General features: G+C 63.0%; 2 protein-coding genes across 2 annotated transcripts in view; one reads left to right on the top strand and one right to left on the bottom strand.

Moving 5' to 3' along the window:
- Positions 1 to 24,524, bottom strand: part of BOP1 (BOP1 ribosomal biogenesis factor) — a 67,927-nt gene that overhangs the window by 7,611 nt on the left and 35,792 nt on the right. The gene's annotated exons all lie outside the window — the stretch shown is intronic.
- On the top strand, positions 6,473 to 15,604 carry SCX (scleraxis bHLH transcription factor). Its single transcript, XM_049820393.1, has 2 exons — positions 6,473 to 7,276; positions 15,492 to 15,604. Exons 1-2 carry the CDS (start codon positions 6,758 to 6,760, stop codon positions 15,528 to 15,530), a joined length of 558 nt encoding a protein of 185 aa, XP_049676350.1. The 5' UTR covers positions 6,473 to 6,757; the 3' UTR covers positions 15,531 to 15,604.

The following is a 24,524-nucleotide window of genomic DNA, read 5'->3' as shown; positions in this document are numbered from 1 at the left end:
GGAGGTGAGCTGTCCCTGACCTCCTGCGGCCCGTGGACCGACGGAGGCTGGGGGAGATGGAGGGAACGCCGGAGCTGCTCCGCTTCCCTTCACGAGAGGCTGGCAGCAGAAATCAGCCCCTGAGGGGGGCTCTGGCTCCCCGATGGGACCTGCTGCCCCAGCACAGGGCTCGGAGAGGAGAAGCAAAGACCAAGAGTCCCTGAAGAGCTCATCTGGGCACCGGGGATGGCTCCAGCTGGGGTCTGGTGCCAAGCCCACAGGCGGGGAGGGGGTGGACGGGGAGGTTTTGCTCTGTACCCCCTCCGGACGGGAGCGAGTGGCAAAGGGAAAGGTGGGCGATTGAAACCCAGTAGCGAAAGCTCTCATGGTCAGCAGCAGAAGCGCTCGCGGCCATGGCAAGTCACCAAAACACCGAGGCAGTCCCGGCGGCAATCGGGCGCTTCCGTGGGCAATGCAGACCTCCAAACTCCTTGCCACTGACAGCAAACCCACGGCGTTACTTGAGGTCGGAGCCCCTGCCGCCGTGTGAGGGCAGGATGCGACCCAGCAGGAGGTAAAGGCAGACGCCGGGCGGGTGCTCCTGCCTTGGTCCCCAGCACCAGCCCCTGCTCCTCGCCCGCCCCGGCTGTATCCTGCCCCTCGGGGCTGGCAGGGTCGGGCAGGAGTGCGGAGCGAGGGCCCTCCGGCCTCTCCCAGCTGCCCTCACGTTGCAGAACATGGAGACCCCATCCCCAATTACAGCCACAGCGGGACGAAGGTGTGAAGGCGACCTGTGCCCCATACACCCCGCAGTCAGGGGTCACCCTCGCCCTGCGGCACCATCTGGACCCCATAAACACTTGCAAACGACACGGAGCCTCCCACGGAAAGGTGCCTGGAGCCCCGGGAAGGCAGAGCTGGGCGACAGCCCCAGGGGCCAAGCCGGACCCATCCATCACTCTCCAAGCAGACGTCAGCGCAGGATGTGCGCAGCCCCCGTGGGGATCTGGGCAGGAATGTTCCCCTCGGCATCAGCAAGGGGCTGGCCTGGTCCAGGGATGCTGCCGCTTCGCTTGGCTGGAGGCTGCGGGCTGCTGGGGCATGGCCGAGACCCCAGGGAATTCCAGGACCACCTGGGACAGAGCTGGGAGAGCCCCCCCTGCAGCTGGACAGATGTACAGATGGACAGACACAGGGCTGTCGGCTCTGGAAGCTTCATCCCATGGCCGGCAGCAGGAAAGCCATTATCCGAGACACCTCCGGGAGCCCGGCACAGGCTGATCTGGGATGCCCCAGCACGGCCCCAGGAGATGCCAGTGAGATGCCCAATGCCCGGCTGCAGGCAGCCACAACACCTCTGCGGTGGTGCCAGCTCTCAGCCAAGCAGGAGCTCGCAGCTGCCGTGTCCGCTGGGGCTGGAGCTGCTGCCTCACCCGGGCAGGAGATTTCTACAAAGAGCGACGGGGCAGCAGCCGCCGGCTCCCCGAGGGGCTGCCGGGCAGAGGCAGTAGTCCCCACAGGCACGGGGACTGCTCCATCCGACCCTCCGCTCCTTGAGCTCACAGCAGCCCCGTCGGACGAGGGAACGGCGATGGGGTCAGTGACAGCCGACACTCGGTGCAGGCTCCTGTTCTCAGCACCGAGCGTGACACCGACGCTCCCAGGCACGCTGGCCAGGCAGCGTCCGTCCGGCTGCACCCCGCTGTGTTTCTAGCAGAAGTACTTGGTCCTGGAGCAGCGCGCTCATGCGCTCGCACCGCCGCGTGGCTCGCTCGGTCACGGGGGGTTCCGAGGCCGGAGACGCGAGGCCTCCGGCAGGGCAGGAGTTCGGGTGGCGCGGAGCCTCTGGGGAGAAGCAGGGGAGGGGATGCAGCAATCCTGCCGACACCGGCAGCGATGCCGGAGCCGTTCTGCTTCACCTCCGGGGATGCAGGCGGGCATGCGATGACAGGCTGGGCAGTGACGGTGGCGGGGCAGGGGGTGAGAAGGCACTAGAGGATCGGCAGCACGGATGCCCGGGTGACGAGGTGGGGACAGGGACGCCAACTGTTTCTCCGGGTTCTGCCGCAGAGGGATGGGAGCAGCTTTGCCTTCTCTGCCCTTTCTCCCCGTGTGATGTTCTCTTCACCTTAATGAACACACGCTCCGCTTGCACAGGGAAAGACTTGAGCAGGGCCAGCTCTCCAGCCGTGGCGTGGCAGAGCCGGGCTAGCTGCAGCCTTCAGCTGTAGAGACACAGTCAGCGTAGAGACAAGCAAGTATTTTTAACACCCCAGGCTGCTGCGCAGAGAGTGCTGCCTTGCCTGGAGCTTGGAAGCCCAGACTGGGCGTCTCTTCCCGAAGGCCAGCTCGGCTTCGCCAGGAGCTGTGGACTTGACGCAGGAATCCCTGGGCGAAGCTCTTGCCAGGAGCACAGACAGGATCCCAGCAGGCCTGGAATGTTTTCTCCTCAAACACGAGCCCCAGGGTCCCGTGCTGGCCAGGCGGGAGCACACCCCGGCCGCCCCAGCCCAGACCCCGACGCAGGAGGTGGTCCACGCAGCACCGGCACAGCCTGGCAAGGACGGGCTCAGTGCCGGCAGGATGCCCCATGCGCTTGTCCAGTCCCTGGTGCTTAATGTGCCTGGCACAGACATCCCAGTGACTGCTGGGGAGGACACTGGGAGACCCCGACGAGGTGTCCCCAGCTCTGGTTGTTCTGGGGCAGGGAGCAAACCCCAAAGCACTCACAGTGCCGTTGGGTAGTCAGGACCGGGGTCTCAGCCCTGACAAAATCCCGGAGGGATGTACACGCCTGGGGCCAACATGGGAGGATGGCTGGGCTGCAGCTTCCCCCTTCCCCCCCCAGGGCCAATCCCCAGCAGTGGGATCCATGTCCCCCTGACAGCCCCACAGTGCGGAGAAAGGAGCAAATTCCTCCCAGACGGAGTTTCTTAACGGTGTGGAAGCAGCCCAGTAGCCACGGGCCCCCTCCTTCCCCTCCGCTCGCCTCCCACCCACCCACTTGGGCTGCACGGCTGCCTCCCGTGTCGTTAACACATCGCCTCCGGCGAGCTGCGTCCTCCAAGCGAGCGCGGGGGAGTCTGGAGCCCCGGAGCGAGGGACTGCCGTCACTCAGCCTCACGTCTGGAAGTTGTTCTTGGATGGGCCCTGGGCATTCCTAGACGCACATTCCTGGCAGCTGGAGAGCCTCGTAGGAAAGATTCTTCTCTTGAAAATATCCGGTCCACGTGGAGGAGAAAGGGGACGGGGCAAGCTCAACCCTCCCGTCCCCCCCATCCCAGAGACCGCAGCGGCGTGCCCGGGTACTTGGTGGGGTGCTGGGGATCCCGGGTCGGTGGCAGGAGGATACCTCATGTGCGCCCCCCCCCCCCCCCCCCCCCCCGCCAAGGTGACCACAGTCGAGACTCCAGCAGTGCTGGAGAAGGCTCTGCACCCCCAGCACCCCTTCCCATAGGAGCGGGGTCCTCGAGAGGTCCGGTACGAGCACCGGGCACCCTCTGCGGGGAGGGAAGCTCCGCAGAGCCTGGGGTCAAGGTGCCTGTGGGAAAGGCACCCCAAGCACCCCACGCTCTGCAGGGCTGTTAGCTGGGGGGGGCAGGTCCCGAAGACTGGGAGAGGCAGGTTTCAAAGGGGGGGACCACGAAAGCCCAGCTGCACCACGGCCCAGCGCCTCGGTCCAGGGAGTGGGACGAAGCAGGCAGCCACCACAGGCAGCACCTCCTCTGCAGCAGAGCCGTGGCGTCATTGCAGGCAGCCAGGCCAAGCTTCCAGGTAATAAAGCCGTGGCAGGGGATGGATCGCAACGGGGAATTTCAGAGTCCTCGGCCGTGGCTCCGCAGCCGCAGCCTCCCTGGGAGAAGGCGCCTATACCAGGCTCTGCTGACCTGCCAGGGCTGGGAAGACGATGCCCAAAGTGGGACATCATGGAAGGTCTCTGGGAAGCCAGGAGAGCCACAAAGCCAGAGGTTGGGACGCTGCGATCTCCAGCGCCAAATGCCTCTGCTTATTTAAGAGCGGGGCTTTCTGAGTCAGTGCCAGGTCTGGTGCTCTGGCCTGACCCAGGGCTGAGCGTCACCTGCAGACAGGACCGCTCTGCATCCCGGTCCAGAGCCGGAGGAGCTGGGCCTCAGGGAGACGGACGTGCTTCCCACCAGGAAGGACAGCGCAGGGAAAGTGCCTGGGGATTGCACTTGGATAGAAGGTGCTAGAGAAAAGCAAGATCATTAGCGGAGCTAAACGAAAGCAGATGCCTACAGGAGCCTGGGTTTCCAAAGCACACATGGTGAGCGCCCAGCACTGTGGAAGGAGATGACAGTGGCTTGGATTTCAGAAGCTGCTGAGACTGTTGATTAACTGTGGTAGCACACTGCAAAGGTGCAAAACACTGGCTCGGAATGACAACACCCCATGCGGAGCTCCTGCTGGGGACCATCCTCGGGGGGATGCTCTGCGCACCGCCGAAACGGAGGGGAAACCCGAGACTTCACAGCAAATGGCAATTCCCATTTCTGGCCAAGCTAAAACGCTCCTTATCGATGCACCACACAAACTAAGTGTGCTCGAAGGCCGTGACGTAGCTTTACCAGCGGAGCACGGGGGTCTTACCCGGCTGCCCCCCGGGGGCTGCGTGCAGGCAGGGCCGGAGCTGCCGCTGTTGGGGATTGCCAGTCCCCACCGTCACCAAAAGCAGCCAGTGTCCCTCCCGCTGGCAAGGGGAGAGCAGTCCGTGGGGCTCAGCCCCGCAGACCCCCTTGCAGACCCCCGCCAGGCTGCGGGTTTGCAGTCGCCCTTCAAGGGGATGCCGCTGCCCTGGGGGTCCACCGAGCAGGGCCGGGAGGCAGGAGCTCTGCCGGGCTGGGAGATGTGCCTGGGACTGGGGGAAGAGCCGGCCTTCTCCAGGCAAAGGCAGAGCGTGCAGCTGAAGGGGACACGCTCCCACTGTCCCAACTCCTATTTGACGAGGTTACGGGGCCAGGGTAAGGCAGCCCAGAGCTGAGGCAATTCCCTGCCTGCTCCAGCGCTCGGTTCCCTGGACCCATGCTGGTTGTGGGGTCCCAGCCCTTAGGGACAGCTCCGTGACCCAGGGTGCTATGGGGATTCCCACGTGCCTGGCCACAGAGGAGGAGGCTGATGGCCTTCACCGGGGATGAAGCTCCCTGCCTGCTCTCTGCCTCTGCAGCAAGGGACCGGCTGGTCTGGCAAGCTCCGGAACATCCTTGCAGCACCTCCGTGGCTCCAGGCCCAGGACTGATGCCATGAAATCAAGCAGCCCTGGGGCTGCACTGAGCCTGCCTGCCTGGGGCTGCCACCGAGCCAAGAGTTTTGCAGAGCAAAGCCAGGGCTGGGGCGCAGGGCTCTCTCCACGAGCCTCTAAGCTCACTTGCAGAGCACAGAAATGCCTTGGTTTCCTTCGGTCCCGGGTCTGGGCACAGAGAGTCAGGACTGCCCTGCTGAAGCGGCAGCCGCTGGAGGTCCATGGGGACCCCTGCTCAGCCCCCCCAAGCCCTCTGTCCCCGGAGGACTCTGCTGGATGTGCCTGCGTGGGCACGATGAGCTGGCGCGGGAAGGGGAGCCGGGGGTAATTTGGGGCAGGTTCCAAAGTCGACCCTGCCAGCAGGTGCTGGTTTCTGCAGGCTCAGCAAAGCCGGCGCGGTTACGGGGACAGGTTACGGGGACGGGTTAGGTTATGGGGACAGGTTACGGGGACAGGAGCGGGGTCCGCACCCGCACCCGCCTATCAGGCTGACAGAGACACAAATGCCGTTCTTGATACCTGGGGAGGAAATTAAAGCAAATTAAAGCAGCAGGCGTGCAACCAGGCAGGAGCTTCGGTGGAGGCGTGCCGGCGGGCAGCTCCTCAAGGGTTAATTCCTGCCTCTCTGCCCCATTAGCAGCAGCAGCAGCAGCAGCAGCAGCAGGATGGATTTGGTCATGCTGCGGGAAGGGGAGGGAGCGCTCTCGGGGGCTCTCCGTGCAGGGACTAATCCTGAGCAGGAGCCTGTCTTCCCAGCCCCGGCCTGGGGGGTGACGCAGCCCTGTCCCCAACTCTGTCCCAGGCGCAAGCTGCCCGTGAACCCCATAGGCGTGGGGCCGGGGGACCCTCCCTCCCACCCCGGCCTGCGGGGTCCCTTGAGAGTCCCCACGGACCCCGCTGCCGGTGCCCACCCAGGTGACGGGCCGGGATGCCGCGGGAGTCCCCGTGTGCCCGCCATGTGCGGGGCCGGCAGCCGAAGCCCGCCGCTGGCAGGCGAACGGCAGCAAGCGCTTCGCCCCCGTGTCCTCGCCAGCCCCTTCCCCACTCTGGGCCACGGGCAGGACCCCCGGCCGAACCCTGAAGGGTTAAGTCCCCAGTGGGGATGGAGGGTGAGCTCAGGTAGGCGTGAGCCTGTTGGGCTCCCACATCCAGAGCCGGAGCAGGAGCCGGAGGAGGGGCCTGGCTGACCATCGCCGCCGCTATAAAACTCCGTTCCTGCCACACTCGGCGTCTTAAGATGCACATGTGTGGGGAGAGGAAAGAGGCAGCCCTGCCTGTGAGCAGCCCTTAACCCCTTCTGCACGGAGAGAACCGGCGGGGAGCCGGGGAGGGGGACCCCCAGCCGCAACACCTCCCAGCCGGAGCTCGCCCCGGGGAGGGCGAGCCAAACCGGGGCTCCCCGGACCCCAGCCGAGGAAGCAGCATGAGCGCCTGGAGCTGAGGCCGCCCGCAGCAGGAGGAGGTCGGCTAGAAGGCGGCGGTCCCCAGGCGGCTTTCCCCGGCGTCCCCTCGCCGCCCAACATGTCCTTTGCCATGCTGCGCTCGGCCCCCAGCCGGTACCTGTACCCCGAGATCAGCATGTTGTCTGAGGACGAGGAGAACGGCAGCGAGAGCTCCGGCTCGGATGAGAAGCCCTACCACTTGGACGCCGACGGCTACGGCATCAAGGCCGGCAAGCGCAGGAGCGGCAAGAAACCCAACCGGATCAACAGGGAGCCCCGGCAGCGTCACACGGCCAACGCGCGGGAGCGTGACCGCACCAACAGCGTCAACACCGCCTTCACCGCCCTCCGCACGCTCATCCCCACCGAGCCGGCCGACAGAAAGCTCTCCAAGATCGAGACCTTGAGACTGGCCTCCAGCTACATCTCCCACCTGGGGAACGTGCTGCTGGTGGGGGAGGCGTGCGGGGACGGGCAGCCCTGCCACACCACCCCTGCCTTCTACCACCACGGCGGCGGCAGCCCCCCCGCCCGCGACACCGAGAACTCCCAGCCCAAACAGATCTGCACTTTCTGCCTCAGCAACCAGAGGAAGCTGGTAAGTGGCCGCTCGCGCCGTCCCCGCGGGGCTTTCGGCTGGAAGGGGGCCGCGCCGGCCGCGGTCGGGGGACCCCCGGGTGTCCCCGGCCACGATCGCGTGAGGAGGGGGTTCGGGAGCGCCGGGACGCCGGCTGCGGCTCTGCTGCCGTCGGTGCGAGCCGAGGGGGAGATGGGACGGCCGGGAGAGCCGAAGCAGCTCCGGCGGGAGCTGCGTCAACACGAGCCGGAGAGCACGCCAGACCCCGCCGGCGAGCCCAAAACCCAGGCGCGGAAAACACGGCGCTTCCCTTTAGCACGTCCAGATTTGCTGCCCAAAGCCCCAGCAGCTGCCTCCAAATCTCACATGCGTTCACTGAAAGGCAAAGGGACGGGAGAAGGGGAAACCCTACGAGGGCGAGAAACGGATTTTAGGAGCTGGGAATCAGAGGCGCGGGGAAAGTAAAGAGTCTGGAAAGAGTCTGCATCTCGCCTCCGGCAGAGTGCAGCCAGCAAACGGCGAGGTGAGAGCGATCGGCAGAGCCGGCTCCGCACACCCAGCCACAGGCCTGGTGTCCTGAGGAGCTGTGCCGGGATGGGGATTTGGGGGGGAAGCCGAGGCCGACACCACAGCATGTAGGAGCCCCTCAAGCATCCCGGAGGATCACAGTGACCAGCAGCTCTGCCCCAGGAGCATTCGGGAAAAGGGACGGCTGTCCCAGCTTGCCAAAGGCACCAGCGGGTCTCTTACCACGGACCAAGAGCCGTAACGTCCCGGCCAGCCCAGTTGACCCAGTGTTCCCTGCTCCTGGCTCTCAATCCCATGTCTTTAGGGGAACGCTCTCCTCCCGGTGTCCTGGCAGGCAGCACCGCTCTGTGCCCGCCTGGCACCGGCACCGACACTGGCCAACGCCTGGCACCGGCACTGGCCAACGCCTGCCAGGCAGGCCCACGGCTCCGGTGGGATTGACACCACTGCCCAGGGAGGGCGAGGGGGAAGGTGGAGCAGGACACGAGCCCGGCAGCTAGACTGGGAAAAATCCAACTTCAGCAGCAGCTCTGCCGAGGCTCCGGGGCCCATTTGCACGTTTGCCTGTCCCTGCAGACCCTCTCCGGCGGTGCGGTGAAACCAAACCCACCCCTCAAGCCGCCGGGGGTGCCATGCAGGGCGCAGCGGCACGGTTGCAGGGCTGCAGCCTTTCTCAGGGCTCTCCTGACGCATGGCGCAGGTCTTGCCACGCACGCACAGAGCCGCGGGGGAGCGGGGGCACTGGGAGGAGGTGGCTGTCCAGAGCATGGAGCCTTGCTCAGGAAGGCTGTGGCTGGGTTTTAAAAACCTGTCGGTTGCCTGCGCGGCGCAGATGGTCTCGGGCAGGGTAGAGGTAAAGGGGAGCGCAAGAGGAGCGGACGCAGAGGCGTCGGGGTGGCAGCCGGAGCCGTGCATGCACGCTCCACCGTTTGAACCCGTTTAACCCCAATGAGTAATGCCCTGAAGAGGGAGAAGTCTTTGTTAAGGATTCAAGGCTCATTAAGCATGAAGCAGTGGCGGTAAAACCAGTCACGAGCAAACTCTGACAGCTTGAGTATTCCAGAGCAGGAAAACCCCAAACCCTGTTAATCCCCCTTGCACGTCCTTTCCAATTCACTAGAGAAGGAGACAGAGGTGGGAGCAGCAGGCAGGAGGGAACAACGTCAGGAGCCTTTGCATCTGCTGGGATTTGCACTGCTAAACCTTAGGTCATCAAAGACGAATACGTGGAGCTCTTTCTGCTTGGGCAGCGGAGACCAAGTGCCTGCCCTGTCCCTGGCTTTCATGAGCACAAGTGTCAAACTCTTCCCAGTGGGTGAGGGATGCAGACCACCGGCTGCAGAGTGCCCTCGTGCACCAGCAAACTGCTCCAGCCAGTACCGCCCCAGTTTAAAAACAGAAGCTGCAGGTGGGGAAGCTCCTACAGGGCTGAACTGGAAAACTCTTCTGCCTTCCAGTTACCAGCCTATTCGGAGACCTCCTCTAACAGCTTCAAAGATCAAGCATTCTCCCTCTCTTTTTGCTGGTATTGCCACTTTTGCATCAATTCCGATAAATTCCCATCACCGCTTTTGCATCAATTCTTATAAATACCCATCACCACTTTTGCATCAATTCCGATAAATACCCATCGCCACTTTTGCATCAATTCCTATAAATTCCATCGCCACTTTTGCATCAATTCCGATAAATACCCATCACCACTTTTGCATCAATTCCGATAAATACCCATCGCCACTTTTGCATCAATTCCGATAAATACCCATCGCCACTTTTGCATCAATTCCGATAAATACCCATCGCCACTTTTGCATCAATTCCGATAAATTCCCATTGCAACTTTTGCATCAGTTCCCGGCACAGGCTCCTGTGTGGGACCAAACCCCAGGACAGGCAGGTCAGTGCCAAGGCGCATGGAAAGGATAAGCAGTGCAGGAGTCCCTGGCCAAGATGGGCCACCTCCCTTCCTGCAGCTCTTCTGGATAAACCTCCCCGAGATTAGACCCTCAGCAGCTGTCAAAGGGGACGAGATACTTTGGTTTGGCTGAGAAATAAGCTAGGTCGGGTTCATGCTGGGAAGAGGGGACCAAACAGACAGTGCTTGAGCAGTGCACTTGGTCTGTGCTTGAGATTTTACGGTCAGATAACAACTCGATGGGTTTTATTGTGTGCTAAAGGAATAAAATAAACCATCTTTTATCAGGAAGGTATTTTGACAAATGGTGAGGAAATGAAAGCAATCTCCTCTGGAGTTGCAAACACAGCGCAGCTGGGATCTCACAGCCCGTTTGACGTCGGGTGGAAGGGACCCTGCCTTGGCTCTGGAGAGCCAGATGGCCACCCTCCCCTTCAGGAGAAGCCAGCTCCGTGCGAGACCGCTCGCCTCACCGAGCACCCAAAGCTGACCCAGCGCCAACGCGCGTGGCAGCTCCAGCCCTTCGCCCCAGCGCTTCCAGGCTCGGGAGCTCAGCAAGCGACAGCACGCAGCTCCCCGGACGCCCTCTTCCCACTTACCCGTCCCACGAGGGAAGGAGGTAGAGCCACTTCTCCTCTCCCAAACACACACACAGAGCTTCGCTCCATGCTGAGCTTAGAGGGGAGCAGCTTGATCCTATCAGAACATAAACTGTCTTGCACCGCTGGGTGCTCAGGTCAAAACAGCCCATCCATCCCCGTCAGAAAGGTCTGCTTTTTCGCCATGGCTTTTTGCTTACAGGTAATGGTCATTTCAACCAATGCGACCTTGTGGTGTGTGATTCTGTCTGTCTCCGGCTTTCTAGGCTTTGCCAAAGAAAGGGTGACCTCATGAAGGATCTCCTTCACGGTGCCTCCAAGCGAGCCCCTGCACCGTGTGCCCCTCCGTCACCAGTTCTGCCCGTCCATTTTGTGCCAGACGTGCCGCGCAGTTCCCCACCCCGAGAGCTGGCCAGCCCACGGCAGGAGATACCATACCCCAGCCTGCAGGCGCCTGCTGCGGCCAGCTCTCTAAAACCTTCTCCTTCCCAAAAAAACCGAGACGCGCCACGCCTGCCCGGCTCCCAGCCCTTCCGCAGCCTCCATCCGTGCCGGGCACACCGTCTCCATCCCGAGCCGTGGAAGGCTGCATCCAACCCGTGATTCCGAAGGGGAAGCCGATGCCACGGCTCCCTTCGTTAAAAGCCCGACACACTCTAGAGAGGCAGGAGATGGCACTGAAACCCCAGGAGACAGCGTGGGCAAAGGCCAGATGCCACCTCGTCCCCCGGCACCCTGGCTGGGAAGGCAGGAGCACCAGGGAAGATGTGGGTGAGCATTTGCGGTCGCTGGGAGCAGGACCCACAGCAGGGAGGGGAGAAACGGGATGGAAGGCATGAGTGGCTGTGCAGTGGCTCTCTCGAGTGAGAGAGGTCCCAGGACGGAGCTCAGGTGGGATGTTTGGGGTTGCCGGCTGCGGTGAGCACCCCAAGGGACAGCTGAGTAGGTAGCAGAGTTTCTGCCAACCCTTCCTAGCTGATCTTTCGCCTCGTCCCACTTTTGCTGGCCGAGCGGGACCCCGGCGGGCAAAGGGGCTTGCCCAGATTCGTGCTGCGTGACTCAGCCTTGCCTTGCACCCAGGCGTCCCGACGCCGCCTTATCCCAGGGACTTTCCCATATCGGGCTGAAACCAACACCACCTCCCTGGAAAGATCCTTCTTTAAAAATGACTCATGTGTAGGTGTCCGCTGCCTGCTGTAGAAAGGCTGAGCTCGGCTAAAGGGGCTGCCAGTTCTTCCAGATCTAATCAAAAAGTTAAAAACCTGCATGGGGACAAGGCCTTGGGCAATGCCCCAGTCAGGACATACGCAGGAGGGAGGTGGACACCATACTGGTAGGAACATCACACTTGCCACAGGCGCTGCAGGACAACGCGTGGGCGAGCAGCAGCAATGGTCAGGATGGTCCTCAGCATTGCTAGGGAGCAGGATCGTGACATTCCTGTAAGCGAGTGCTGGGAGAGGGGGACGGACACCCCATCGCTGCCAGCCCATGGAGGGGCTTGTGCTTCTCCAGGATTTCCTTTGTGGCCGTTGCCTGTGCCGTCGTGCCCACCAGAACACATGGTGCTGATGGGGGGAAAAAAACAGGACATTTCTCCTCCAGCGACCAAATCAGCTGGGAGAGCTGCTGGGAACAGCCACGGCTTGGGGCAGCTCATGGACCGCCTGCGCTGGGGGGTGGACTGGGCTTGATCAAATGCCAAAAAGTCCAAATCCAAGCAAGACCTCTTGCTTGAAACTGCTCCGGGGCTGAGGACCCTTGCCGCGTCCTCTGCGTGCCAACAGCCCTCACAAAGTGCTCGTCCCCACTGCCTGCGTCGCGTAGAGCCGTAAAGGGCTGAGGGGCAAAAGGGCTCGGGGACAGGAGACGCAGGGCCAGAGGCACGTGGGTCACCCCTAGCAGTCAGTGCCAGGATTGCTCACCAGTTAAAGCGACGAGGGACGAGTGTCCAGCATCGGCCGCTCCGTCTTCTAGGCAGAGAAGACAGCGTGTTGTCAGCCACAGCGGCACTGCCAGCGGGTGACGTGTTAGAAAGGAGCAGCCAAGCCTGGGACACGGCAAGGCTGTAAAACCGGGCCCCCTTCGTGGGGCAGGCGCTGCTCGGAGAGCCGAGGGAAGGTACGGAGGGGTATCCGTCATGCGTCCCGCGCCGAGGAACCGGAGAGGTGCAGGCAGGCGATGTCAGTGACCGCCAGCTTTGTGCAAGGGGCTGGAGCGGCTCCGGGTCCCACTGCCACCCCGGAGGGCAGAGCAGGCAGGCAGGGAGGGAAGACCCCGGTGCCGCAGGCTGGTCCATGCCTTGCCGTTCCCCCGAGGATGTAAGCTCCTCGAGAGGAATGGGTATGTGGACGAGAAGGAGGAAGGTGATGGCCGTGCAGACCCCCAGCTCCTGAAGGACTCCTGCCCTGGCCACACATGGGGCAAGCGTGGCAGGAGACCCGCAGCAAATTTTTCCAGAGCATCTCCCAAACCACCTCTGGTCCCATGGAAAGGGAACGGAGAGGAGTTCTCAGCAGAGGTAAATGCAGCAGGGTGCAGGGCTGGAGCAGAGCAATGAGAGGACCGGAGATTTTCCTGTGTGGCTAAGACAGGACCCTTGGGAAGGAGCGAGGTGGCCATGCAGGAGGGCAGGGGGCTGGGTGGGGGTTAGCCTGCCCTGCAGGGACCTGTGGGGCTTGGGGCTGGTGAGGAGCTCCACCGGCACAAGCCGGCGTCACCGCACCGAGCAGGAGGGGACAAGGCAGGCAGCGGCCGAGTTCGGGAAGGCAGCGCTGGCATGCTGCATCCGGCTGAACCGCCACCGACGGCCCCCGCTGTAGGCACAGGAGAGCTCAGCCGCTGGCCGTTCACGCTTCATCCCTCGGGAGGGAGAACGCTGGCAAAGGTTTTTGAGGGTAGCCTCGACCGAGCGCGCTTGTGATTCAACACGAAGTGAGGAACCCTCAGCCTGCGTCAGGGGTAAGAGCGGCGGGGAGGAGCGGGAAGAGGAGGAGCGGGGTGGATGGATTTGGGCAGAACCAGCTGATCCCATCACCCGCCGCTTGCCTGCACCCCCCGGGTTCGATTGCCGTCGTAGCAAAACTGCTGGCAGCCACCTCTCCTGCGGCGCGGAGTGCCACGCTGGACGCAGCCGAGGGCAAGCGCAGGACGGGCTGAGCCCAGCCGCGCCCCGGGAGCTCTGCGCCGGGCACGGGGAAAGCCGCCCTCGCTCCACCGTGGCTGGCAGTGCCGTGCCCTGACGGCTCTGCAGAGGCGACTGGAGCTGCAGGGCACCCAGAGCCATCCCGCTCCGGGCTCCAGCGCAGGCGTGGGTCAGAGTACCCGGGGCAGCCCCAGGGCTCAGCCCCCCCAAGCCGAGCCCCCGTGCCCTCACCCCAGGCGCAGCACGGAGAACTGGGGAGCTCAGCGTCCTCATCACAATGGCCTTCCCCACCAACGCTCTCCAGGTCCCTTCTGCCGCGATCCAGAGCTGGGTCACCCTGCCACCAAGCCTACGGGATGGCCAGGGCTTGGCGTTAGCCAGCGAGGACTGGAGCCTGGACCCACCTGCGGGTTTTGTGCGAAAAGACCCATAATTTGGGCATGAGGCGGCACGCCAGCGGGGAGCGCTGGGCTGTAGGGACGGCAACAGTGCCGGGGAGCAGAGGGCTCCGCAAAATCCTTCTGTAAGCACAGAGCCACGAGCGGGCAGCAAGCCGCCCGGAGCCACGGGCAGAGCCCAGGAGCTCAGCGCCTCGCCCCAGCACCGTCCCCCCGCTCCCCCCCACGGTATCTACAAGATGGGACGGCTCCGCAGCCCTGTAATTTACTGTTCCTGCTGCACTTAATGGCAGCGGAAAGGCAAGGTGATAGGGGAAAAAATATGAGGCGGGATTTTCCGAATCCCCATTTCCTCTCCAGACAGCACAAGAACTCCTGGGGCCTGAACATCTGGGAAATTTAATTTTACCATTTCTGAGCTGAACTCCCCTTCCCCTCCCCTCCCCACCCCCGGTAACAAAGGAAGAGTCAGAGCAGGGGCCGCACGTGCAGCCGTGGGGGAGGCTGCACCGCCGCAAGCCCTGCGGACCAGCCCAGGGACGTGGCCTCGGCCAGGCCACGCTGGCAAGCCACGGGCCAGCAGAGGAGAGGTGGAAACGTCACCCAACGCCTGGGTCTCCAGGGCAGAGACCTGCACCCAACCTGGTCCGACCCCAGCTGGGCCACGAATCCCATCAAACTGGAAATGAGAAGCACCGGCTCTGCCTGCGCACACCTGGCTAGCGCCGTGGTGGTGCTGGCGGTGGTATTAGTGATGGTGGTGCTGGTGGTGGTGGTGATGGTGGTGATGGTGGTTGTGGCAGTGATGGTGCTGGTGGTGGTGGCAGTGGTGGTGGTGATGGTGTTAGTGGTGGCGGTGACGGTGGTGATGGTGTTAGTGGTGGCAGCAATGGTGCTGGTGGTGGTGGCAGTGATGGTGGTAGTGGTGGCAATGATGGTGCTGGTGGTGGGGGAGCTTTTCTGGTGCCCAGGGAGCAAAGCCCAATTCGCAGCCTGGCTGTCACCGAGGGGCTGGCTGAGAGGACTTTGCGATGGCACGGGAAGGTTTCCTGCAAGCCGCGGATGGCGACCAGATGGAAAGGGATGGATTCGTGTTTTCAAGGCTTCAGCAGAGCACACAAAGGTCCTGACCACAGGAACTCGGGCTGCAGGAGAGGGATCAGAGAGCCCTGGAGCGGGCGCTATTATCAGCAGTTTGGTCAGTGTAGAGGGTCTCTGACCGGGGAGAGGTCTCGGGAGGCAGGCGGTTGGATGAGTGACCGCAAAGGAGGACAGGCGGGGGGCACGGCACAGTGGGGTGGATGTGCCAAGTGTCCTGAGGAGGAGCGCGGGTGGCAGCGGGCAGGCAGCGAGGGCAGTCCCCCGGCAGGGCCAGGGCAGGCACCTGCAGGAGCAGGGCTTTGGGGCAGACGCAGCTCCCACTCCCGCTGACCCCTCCGGACCCCCAGAGAGACAGAGGGATGACAGCGACGCCTCGGGAAAGCTGTCCCGCAGCTCCCGAGAGCTGTCGGAGCGGAGCTGCCGCAGGACTCTCCTGCCAAGCACCAGCGCGGGGAGGAGCGAGAGGCTCCCGGGCTGGAGCCGGCGTGCTGGCAAAACTCCCAGCCCCAGGTGTGTTTTTTTAACTTGGCCTTCTCCTTCTTCTCTGCAGAGTAAAGACCGAGACAGGAAGACGGCGATTCGGAGCTAGATGAGCGTAGTTTTCAGGAAGGACAACAAGGAGGAGCAGAAGGAGGAAGGATGGAAAAGCCACACACACAAAACCACAGCCACGGACACTCCTGCCTTCACCCTGCTGCTGGGGAGAGCTGCACGGCGTCACCCCGGAGGACCTTACCCTGACCCGGACACACGCCTCGGGAGAGGCCAGGCGTCCTCCCGGCTCGGAGGGGTGACCGCAGACGGGAGGCGAATGCGGACGCGGGGGCGGCAGGACTTTGCAGGACCGCGCGCGGTGGCTCCGAGGAACGCTCTCGCCGCGCAGGGACTCTCCGCCACGGTGCAGGCGACGCAGCTGCTGCCCGGCAAGCCGAAGGGGCAGGGGACCTGCTCCAGGGGGCTCCTTGGAAGGGGAGTCCCTGCCCCGGTCTCTGCGGATGCCGCGCACGGCGGCTCCCGGGGGGAGAGCCGGCGCTCGGACGTGCCCCATCCCAGGTCTGACTTGAGCAGCGCTGGTGAAACCGCTTACGGAAACACCCTGCTCTCCCCGTCCCCTTCCAGCTTTGAGCCACTCCGTCCCCTGAACTCTGAGTCCTGGGGTGCTGCATTTGTTGAGTTTAATCAATACATGCTGGTGTTTCATGTCATTGATATGATAATATAAAGCCTGAGCAATTTGTATAATTAAAAATGAATATGGTTCAGACTCACGGCGGGAGCTTCTTTCCTTCCAGAGCCCCTGACACCCCTCGCGCAATAAACCTCTGGTTTCGCCCTCACTCGCGCTGGCTTTAAACACCGGCCGGTCAGCAAGCGATTGAGCTGCGGCTCGAGTTCTGCTCCCCAGGCGCTGGGCACAGCACCCCTACCCTCGGGACTGAGCCCCAGCGCAGGGTCCGGGAGGGGGGGGAACCCTTCCCGCAGGGTGGCCCGGGGCGAGCACCGACCCCCATGTGCCACGCTCAAACCCAGCTGGAGGACCAGGTAAAAAGCAGGGACTCGGTGAAAACCAGATGCTGCAGCTGAGCCGAGTTTCCTGGGGAAATAAATTACACACATACGCCATGGCATCTCAGCGCTTGCCGGCGCTCCTCCAGGCAGCGCTCGCTCCGAGATTTCACAGGCCTCTGGCCGCAGGGCAATGAAATGCTCCTTCTTATGTCACCAAAACGGCATCCCGAGGTTATAAAAAGCGCGAGTCGGAGTAAAGGTTGAGCCCCGGCCCCCTCGAGCAGCAGGCGAGGGGCTGCTCGGCTGTCAGCACGGCTGCCATCCCCTCCTCGGTTTGGGAGCCCGATGGGGGTGAGCTCTGGTGCCGAACGGCTGCTGAAGCGTGTGGCCCCGGTGGGCCGGGGCTCTGAGCTCTGCCAGAGACGCCAGCACGCCAGAAACGCTGGCGTCTTCCCGCCCCGCCAGCGGCACCCAGACCTCCTCTGCAGGATGCAGGCGGCAAACGGGACCCGGGTTGCTCCGGCACCAAGAGCGGGGGGCTCCCCGGGGGATACCCGAGGGCACTCGCCCAGCTGCACACCGCATGAGTGCAGGAGGGCTGAGGACTTGGTGAGAAAGGGTCGGAGAGGAAAGAAGAGGAGGCAGCGGAGGGCATTGGGGCGGTGGGCTCCACGTGCTGCGGCAGGGGGAAGGAGGGCACAGCCAGCGCTCCTCCTCGCAAGCACGGAGAAGAGCCCACGGCACGCCGGGAGCTAGCAGATCCCTTGCCAGCGCTGTCGAGGGGCCCACTGCGCAGAGGGACCCAGCCTCGATGGCTAAAATGTGCTGTGAACCAATCTCCCTGCTCAGCACGGCACGGAGACAGCCACTGCCTGGGGGAGCTGAGACAAGATGGGAAGGTCAAAGAGGTGTCAGCCGGTGTTCTGAGCCCCCGGGAACCCCCGCGCCTTGTCCCCCCCGTGGGACATCGTCTCTCAAAGAAGGGAACCACCATGAGCCCCGGAGAGGCCAGTGCCCTAGGCCCCAGGGCTGCTCCGTGCCAGTCGCAGTCATTCCCCAAAGATAACCGAAACCAAAGGCTTTTGCAATTTGCCTGGGATGAATTACGCAGGCTACGGGTGGGTCTCGGATGGGCTGGGGGCCACGGTCTGCAAGAGGGGAGCAACAGGACTCAGGGATGCTCAGCACTGGGAAGCCAGCGGGCTGGCCAGGCACGGCCGTGTCCACAGCTCCTCCTTCCAAACACACTAGTATAGCAGAGGTCGGGAAAAAAAGACCTCGGCCACCGGCTGGGATGGGACGACGTCCCCCAGCCGGGCTCAGCGCAGGCATCGGCTGTCCTGCCAGCAACCAGGCATGCTAGCTCCCCGGCCGGGAGCTGCGGGAGGGTTCCCTCACCGCTCCGCATGGCCCTGGGACGCAGAACGTCAGAGGCAGCCAGTGCCAGGGCAGGCGAGCGGCAGCACGGCTTGGCCTCGCTCCCCCGGCGTTAACGGAGCGGGAAGAGGCCATTTGCTTCACGCTGAACGGTTCAGAGGCCCCGAGCGGCTGGAGCGCAGCGCTGCTGGTTTGACACATCCAGTGCTTCGCTCGCAGGGAGCCTGGCTGGGCGCGGGGGTTTCACGTAAGGATTTGGAAGCGCTCTGCTTTATGGAGATGGAAATTTTTATATTTTTAATTTCAATATTAGCGGTTTCGAAGCTGGAGAAAGAGGTTTGGAAAGCCTCCCTGCCTCTCAGGCAGGACTCAAAGGCATACACAAGCGGTGATGGATACTGTTGAAATGAAATTTGGAGGCGTCGGGAAGGAAAACTTCGATTCAGTGGAGTCCTTTCGAGTCCTGCAGATGAGGTTGTAACACTCAACACTTAAATGATGCTTCACCAATTCCAAGGGATGCTGCCAACTTGTCCCCACCCACACCGAGGCTGCTGCGGTCACACAGGGACAGGGGATCGGTGCTCAAGCAAATAAAAACACGGCAAGGCAGCGCAGTTTGCCTTCGCATGTGCCTGGCAGAACGGTGCTGGCGATCCGCAGGGTCCCTGCGCAGCTGGAGCACCCGAGCCCAAGCGAAGCTGCCAAGCCGCAGCTCAGCACCGACAAGGTGCAGAAGGCACCGGTTCTAGCTGCGGACGGCAGAAGAGGAGTGCTTGAGCAGCAATGCCCTGGCAGACGGTGAGACGTGCATACCTTGGCAGGCGGCAGCTCCAAGACGCTGCCACCGGATCCCGCAGGGCCTCTTCCAGCCATGCATTCCTCCCCCAGCTCATCGCCGCAGGGCTCTGCCACCACAGGCCGAGCGCAGACACTCTTCTGTCCGGGTGGAGCGGGGAAAAAGCTCCAGAGCCGGCCAGGAAGGGATGTGCTTGCACAGGTACAGCTGCAGGAGATGCAGCTTTCCCTCTGCTTTAACAGCATTCACCAGCTGCGCGGCTGGCAGCGCCGGGCTCCGCGCAAAGCCAAGTGCAGATGGGTTGTGTCCTGCGGGCACAGCCCGTGAGCGGAGGTGGCAGCCAGGTCCGTTCCCCAGTGTGGCTGCTCGCCTCCCTGCACCCTGCAAGAGGTGAAAGCTCCCAGGACCAGCAGAAAAGCATTCCCGGCTTGGGAGCTGTTTATGCTCGCCGGTTGGCGTCGGATGCGGGGGGACACGGGCGGCCATCCGCAGAGAGCCGTGCAGCAATTGCTCTCAGCTGTGTGATAGGGCCTGCCCGGGTGCAGAGCAATTTTCCACCACATATTTGCTCTGTGAAGTCACAGGTAGCTCCAGGATTCGCACGTCTGCCCACGTCCAGGACGTGCTGTTGGCTCGGGGAGGACAGGGAGACGGGCTGCAGGTCCCTCAGCTCCTGTGAGCCCCTCGTTGCCAGCCCTGGGCACCGCAGCTCTCCTCTTAGTTCCTGCTCCCGCCCAGCCTTTGCCTTCCGTGCCTGGGATGCGCCCTGGAGCACGGCCCCCGTCCCGCAGCCATGCTGTAAGCTCCAGGAGCAATGCCCAGCTCCCGCTGGAAGCAGAGGAAGGAGCAGGGGGCTTTGGGGCTGACAGCCAGCCCCTGAGGTGTCGCCCCGCTTCGGTCACCTGAGACACTCCAAGGGATGAGAGCGGCAGCTCCTGCCTTCGCTGTGAGCCCGGGAGACCCACAACTAGGAGACAAAGAAACAAAATGGGCAATTTTGCAAGCGAGCTAAAAGACCAACAGCTCAGAGATCCCTGACGCAGAGGGCAACGGCCCTCCCTCCCTCAAAGCTCCCAAGCACGAAGCAGACCCAGCAAGCCTGACCTGGGACTGCACTGCAACTGCTGCCCAGGAACCAGCCCGCAGCCTCCCACCACAGTGCTGCCCCGAGGTCCAACGGCACACAAGGCTGAGGCTGTGAGGCACCAGTCCATTTCCCTCCACCTTCCTCGCCCCCGGGCAGAAATGCTCATCAAAACTACTGCCAGCAGAGAGACAAGACATTTCCCAGTAAGCCGCTCCACCTTGTGCAACTGGGAATGAATGCCACCTCCGTCACAGCCCTCGGAAAGCAAACTTCACCCAGCCCATGGCGTGGGCTGGGGATACAACCTACCACGGGCTTTGCACCCCTCCGAATTCCAGATGTAGCCCCGAGCCGGCGCGGACCCGGGACTCCCCAGCACCAGCAGCAGCCCGAGACAGAGCTGCCGCCAGCCCCGCTGCAGGATCTTTCTGCCCATCACGGCCGTACCCTTGCTGACCCGTGTTCCCCAGAGTGACTCGGATGTCCTGGCAATGATCTCCAACAGCAGAGACCCTGGGCCCGCTGCCAGCAGAGCAGCTTTACGGCACTTTCATACCTGTTAGCCAAATGATCGCCTGGGGTGTCATCTCTTGCCTGCCCTCCCCATGCCTCCCGCTACACCCAGCCCACCTTCTCATCGTCTCCCTCCCGGACCCCTCCGAACGCTGCTGAGCCACACGGACCATGTGCCAGCCGAGCAGAAACGCCAGAGCAAAACTACAAGAGAGTTCGCAGAGGTTGAGCGTGACTCCCGTGCGCAGGGGAGCTCTGGGCAGACCGGGGACCTGGCGGTGCAGTGCCCGGGGTACACAGCCCCTTCGGCAGCACCCACGTGTCCCCGCACGCCGCTGCGCCCGGGACGGAAGGCCTGTGCACGGCTGCCACCGCTCCCGATCGATCGCTTCCATACGCCTCCCCCAGCCCCTTTGCTGTCGCCCTTCGGCAACACGTGCAGCTGGCAAGCTATTAAAATAATGCAGGTGAAAATTATAGGTTAGCTAGTAAAGCCTTACAGAGGTCTCGGAGAAGAAAGGAAAAGGGTCTTTAAACACACCTTTCTGGCGGCTGGGGAAACAGAGCTGCCCCAGGGCGTGCTGCAGCCCTCTGGCCAGCTGCAGGGCCAGGAGAGCTCAGGCACACTTTCCCCTCTCCTGACCCCAGGAATCGCTCTCTGGGCACCCCTTCCCCTTGCCTGACCCCCAGCATCACTCCCTGGGCACCCCTTCCCTCTCCTGACCCCCAGCATCACTCCCTGGGCACCCCTTCCCTCTCCTGATCCCCAGCATAACTCTCAGGGCACCCCTTCCCCTCTCCTGACCCCCGGTATCGCTCTCTGGGCACCCCTTCCCCTCGCCTGACCCCCAGCATCACTCCCCGAGCACCCCTTCCCCTCTCCCAACCTCCCTGCTCCCCACAGCATTTGGCTCAGGACCACTCGGGGTGCCAGCAGGTCCCTGCCCACCCTCCAGCCGCGGCGGTCGTGGTTCACCGTCTGTAGCCCACTCCTCACACCACTGAGCCGTCCACCTTCCCCCAGCTCTGTTGCCAAGCGCTCAGAGAATTCGGGAGCATCCCCGCGGGCCCTCGGTGCCTGTCACCGCAGCGCCGGGCACTGGCCCAGCGGACTTGTGAAGTGTTTTCCTCTCCCTGCTGTTTTGCAGAAGGCCAGAAGCCGAAGGGGAAAATGAATGAGCGGGTGAGACGCCAAAGGAGGTGACGCAGTCGGCCGCCAGCACGCGAGAGGAAAAGCAAGGCGAGAGGGAAACGCTCCTCAGCTCCTCAAAAGGGGCCCAGCTGTCCCCCGCCACGGTGAGCACAGGAAAAATCCTGTCCCGGAGCTTTAGCTCTGCTTTAGCTCTGCCGGGTGCAGGTCCTGCACCGACCATGGTGGGCTGAGCCAGCCCAAGCCCAGGTGCAAGCACAGGTCCTGTGACCTCGCTGGAAGTGTGGGGATTTACGGGACGGCCAAGACTGGTGGGGACCCTTGGAGATCGTCCACTCCAACCCCCTGCCCGGAGCAGGGTCAGCTGGAGCAGGCTGCTCAGGACCCTACGGGACAACCGGGCCGTGTCCAGCTGGGTTTGCATACCCCCGAGGACGGAGACGCTACAAATTCTCCGGGCAGCCTGTGCCAGTGGGAAAGGAAAAGGAGATGAAATCTCCCTTAGGGAGCTTTTCCCAGACTCTCTGCACTGCTGATGCTGCAGAAACCTGCCCTCCAGGCAGAAACCTGTCTGTCCCGTGCACGCTCCAGGCTGGCTGGATTCAAATCCAACCTGTTTTATCTCCTGCATTTACCAGAAAGGAGAAGCATGGCTCCAGACAAGGAGTATTGTCAGTGCCAGGGCTGTCCCAACAACGAGGAACCGACTGTGCGGCACGACGCACCAGATGGACAGAGTCCTCTCACAGCGATGACAGCCGTGGGATCGGGGCAGAAGAGTTTTGCCATCGCAGGGTGAAAGCTGGAGGAGCAGCACAGCTCTGGCAGTCACCTCTGAGCCAAACGCCATGCCTCGGGAGCTGCCGGGGCAGCAGCTGGAGGGGAGCCCGTCGGCCGGCTCTCAGGGAAGGAACGGGGTCGGTGCTGGCCGCAGGCAGCGGCTGCTCTCTGGAGAGCTCCAGCCCCAGATGCCAGAGGGAGAGTCCTTCCCAACAGCTTCAGCTGCAAGGAAAGGAAGCGGCTGCATGCTCGGTGCTTGCCGCATTCGACGGCAGCCAAAGCACGCTTGGAGCCCGCTGGAAAAAGCAGGGCCAGGGCTCTGAGAGCACGGGCAGGGGCAGCCCCTGAGCCTCCACTGCTGGGGGATGGCTGTGCTGTCCTGCAGCCGGGAGCGTTCCTGGGGAGCTGGGAGTGCTGCTGGGATCACTGCTGGGGAGCTGGGAGTGCTGCTGGGGTGCTGGGAGCATTGCTGGGGAGCCGAGTGTGCTGCTGGGGAGCACTGCTGGGGAGCTGGGATGTTCTGGGGCAGCAATGCCACTGGTCTTTTCCGCTCCAGCACCTTTCCAGATCCCTAGTTAACTGCTTACTGGTCTTCTACCTGCTGATGGATCCCTAGGGAAAGCCGCACAGATATGCAGCCTGGAAAAATGCTTTCCAGCAAGCCTAGCTGTGGTGACCAACCTAAGTACCGCATTAGCTGGCACTCTCCGAGAGCAGCTGGATCCGGGTGCGGCTGCAGCTCTCGCCAGTAACCAGCAACACGTTCCCCAGCCCGGGCACTGGCTTGTGCCGTGCGTGGGGCTGGCTGGGGAAGGGGCCGGGCTGGCGGAAACGTGGAGGTGGCACGGCCGTGCCCACCCAGGGAAAGCAGACAGCCATCCGGGGCCGCTGGAAGGATGCCGGGAGCCTCTGAAAAGACAAATGCACCGTATCACACATGCAGCAAGCTAAGCCCAGCAAGCAGGTGAGGCACAGCGTCACACATACAGCCTGAGCCAGCCGGAGGCAGCCGCACGGAGCTCCAAGACAGCCCCAAGCAGTTGTTTCTGCTCCCCAGCGTACGCTGGTACCGGGAGCGAGAAGAGACAACCTGTTACTGGGGGAAATCCCTGCGTGCAACAGGGCAGGACTAGGGATGAAGCATTTGAGGTTGCGGGTCCGGTTTCCTCCAGAGAGCCCGCAGCTTGCTAGCGCGCATGGATTTGCATGCCGACGGGTTTCAGAAAGAAGAGATGGGTCTCGCCACCCCAAGGACAGCTCCACAGGCAGGAGCAGTGGTGCCTGGGGGGGGCCCTGGCGCTTCCCTGGGCCATCCTTGCCTGTCCTCCCCGGGGCCCCGGCTCCTCCTGCCTCTGCACCCCAGCGAGAAGAGCAAAGTGCGGCTGCAGACTTGCCAGTCGGTGGGATTTTCTCCTCGCGCAGGCACGCACTAACTCTGTTTACGAGTGCTCAGCCCTTGGCCCCGGGGGGCGAGTGAAACGATAAAAAAAGAAAGAGAAGAAAGCCCAAACACACCCGCGCACACCCACAGGCACGGCAGGACTCAAACGCTCCAGCTCAGCTCCGGGGATCAATTTCCCCAGCTATTCCACCCGGCTGCGGGGCTCCGGGGAGCTCTAAAAACAGGAAGCCAGTGGTGTAATTTTGAAGGAAATTCTCAAAGCCAAGCCATTAAGGGCTAAAAAGGAGGCTGCATCCAATTCGATCGGAACAGAACAAAATAAAAAACATCATAATGGCAGGTTCAATATTGAGAGTAACCCAATTCCAGATTTCCTCCGCTTAATCCTGCAGGAACCCGCAGATGGCTGGGGGAGGGGGCCGTGCCCGGCCAGTCTGGCGAGGCCGGTGCTGCCATTCCCGTGTCCCCCACGCCACCGGGAAGCCGCACGGCACCGGGGACAGGCACGTCCTCACGCTGCTACGGGACGGGGTGCTCTCCTGTGTGGTCAGCCCCGCTGCCAAACAACCCTGTCCGAAACAGCGACTGCCTGCGGCTCTCCTGGTTTATGGCTTGAGGCAGAGCTCTGGCTTTGCACCGAGCGAGCGGGGGCCCTCCGCCGATGAAAATTTCCCGCTGCTGGCTAAGGCTGACGGCGGGTCGCTCCTCTCCCGCTGCAAGGCGAGCGCTGTGCCCTCGGACACGCTCTCCCCTCTGCGGCCACGGGCAGAACAGGCTTGTTTCCCCGCTCACCCCTTCCTAGCAGCCCGGCCGAAGCCACGCTGGCCGCCCCACGCTCTCCCACTCGGACAGCCCTCGTGCGCAGGGAGGGCAGACAGCACACGCCGAGGCGGGGAGAGCGAGAGGGGTCTGGCCCCCCCAGCCGGGACCCTTCCCCAGGGCACGCTGCAGGGAGAAGCTCAGCCA

Source organism: Accipiter gentilis, chromosome 2 (assembly GCF_929443795.1).
Source record: "Accipiter gentilis chromosome 2, bAccGen1.1, whole genome shotgun sequence".
Classification (NCBI taxonomy): Eukaryota; Metazoa; Chordata; class Aves; order Accipitriformes; family Accipitridae; genus Astur; species Astur gentilis.
The sequence above is the reverse complement of the archived record's forward strand: the minus strand, read 5'-3'. Positions and strand labels throughout refer to the sequence as shown.

Coding starts and splice junctions, on each gene's coding strand:
- SCX (XM_049820393.1), top strand. CDS start 6,758: ATGTCCTTTGCCATGCTGCGCTCGGCCCCCAGCCGGTACCTGTACCCC. Junction 7,277..15,491: donor TCAGCAACCAGAGGAAGCTG/GTAAGTGGCCGC, acceptor TCTTCTCTGCAG/AGTAAAGACCGAGACAGGAA.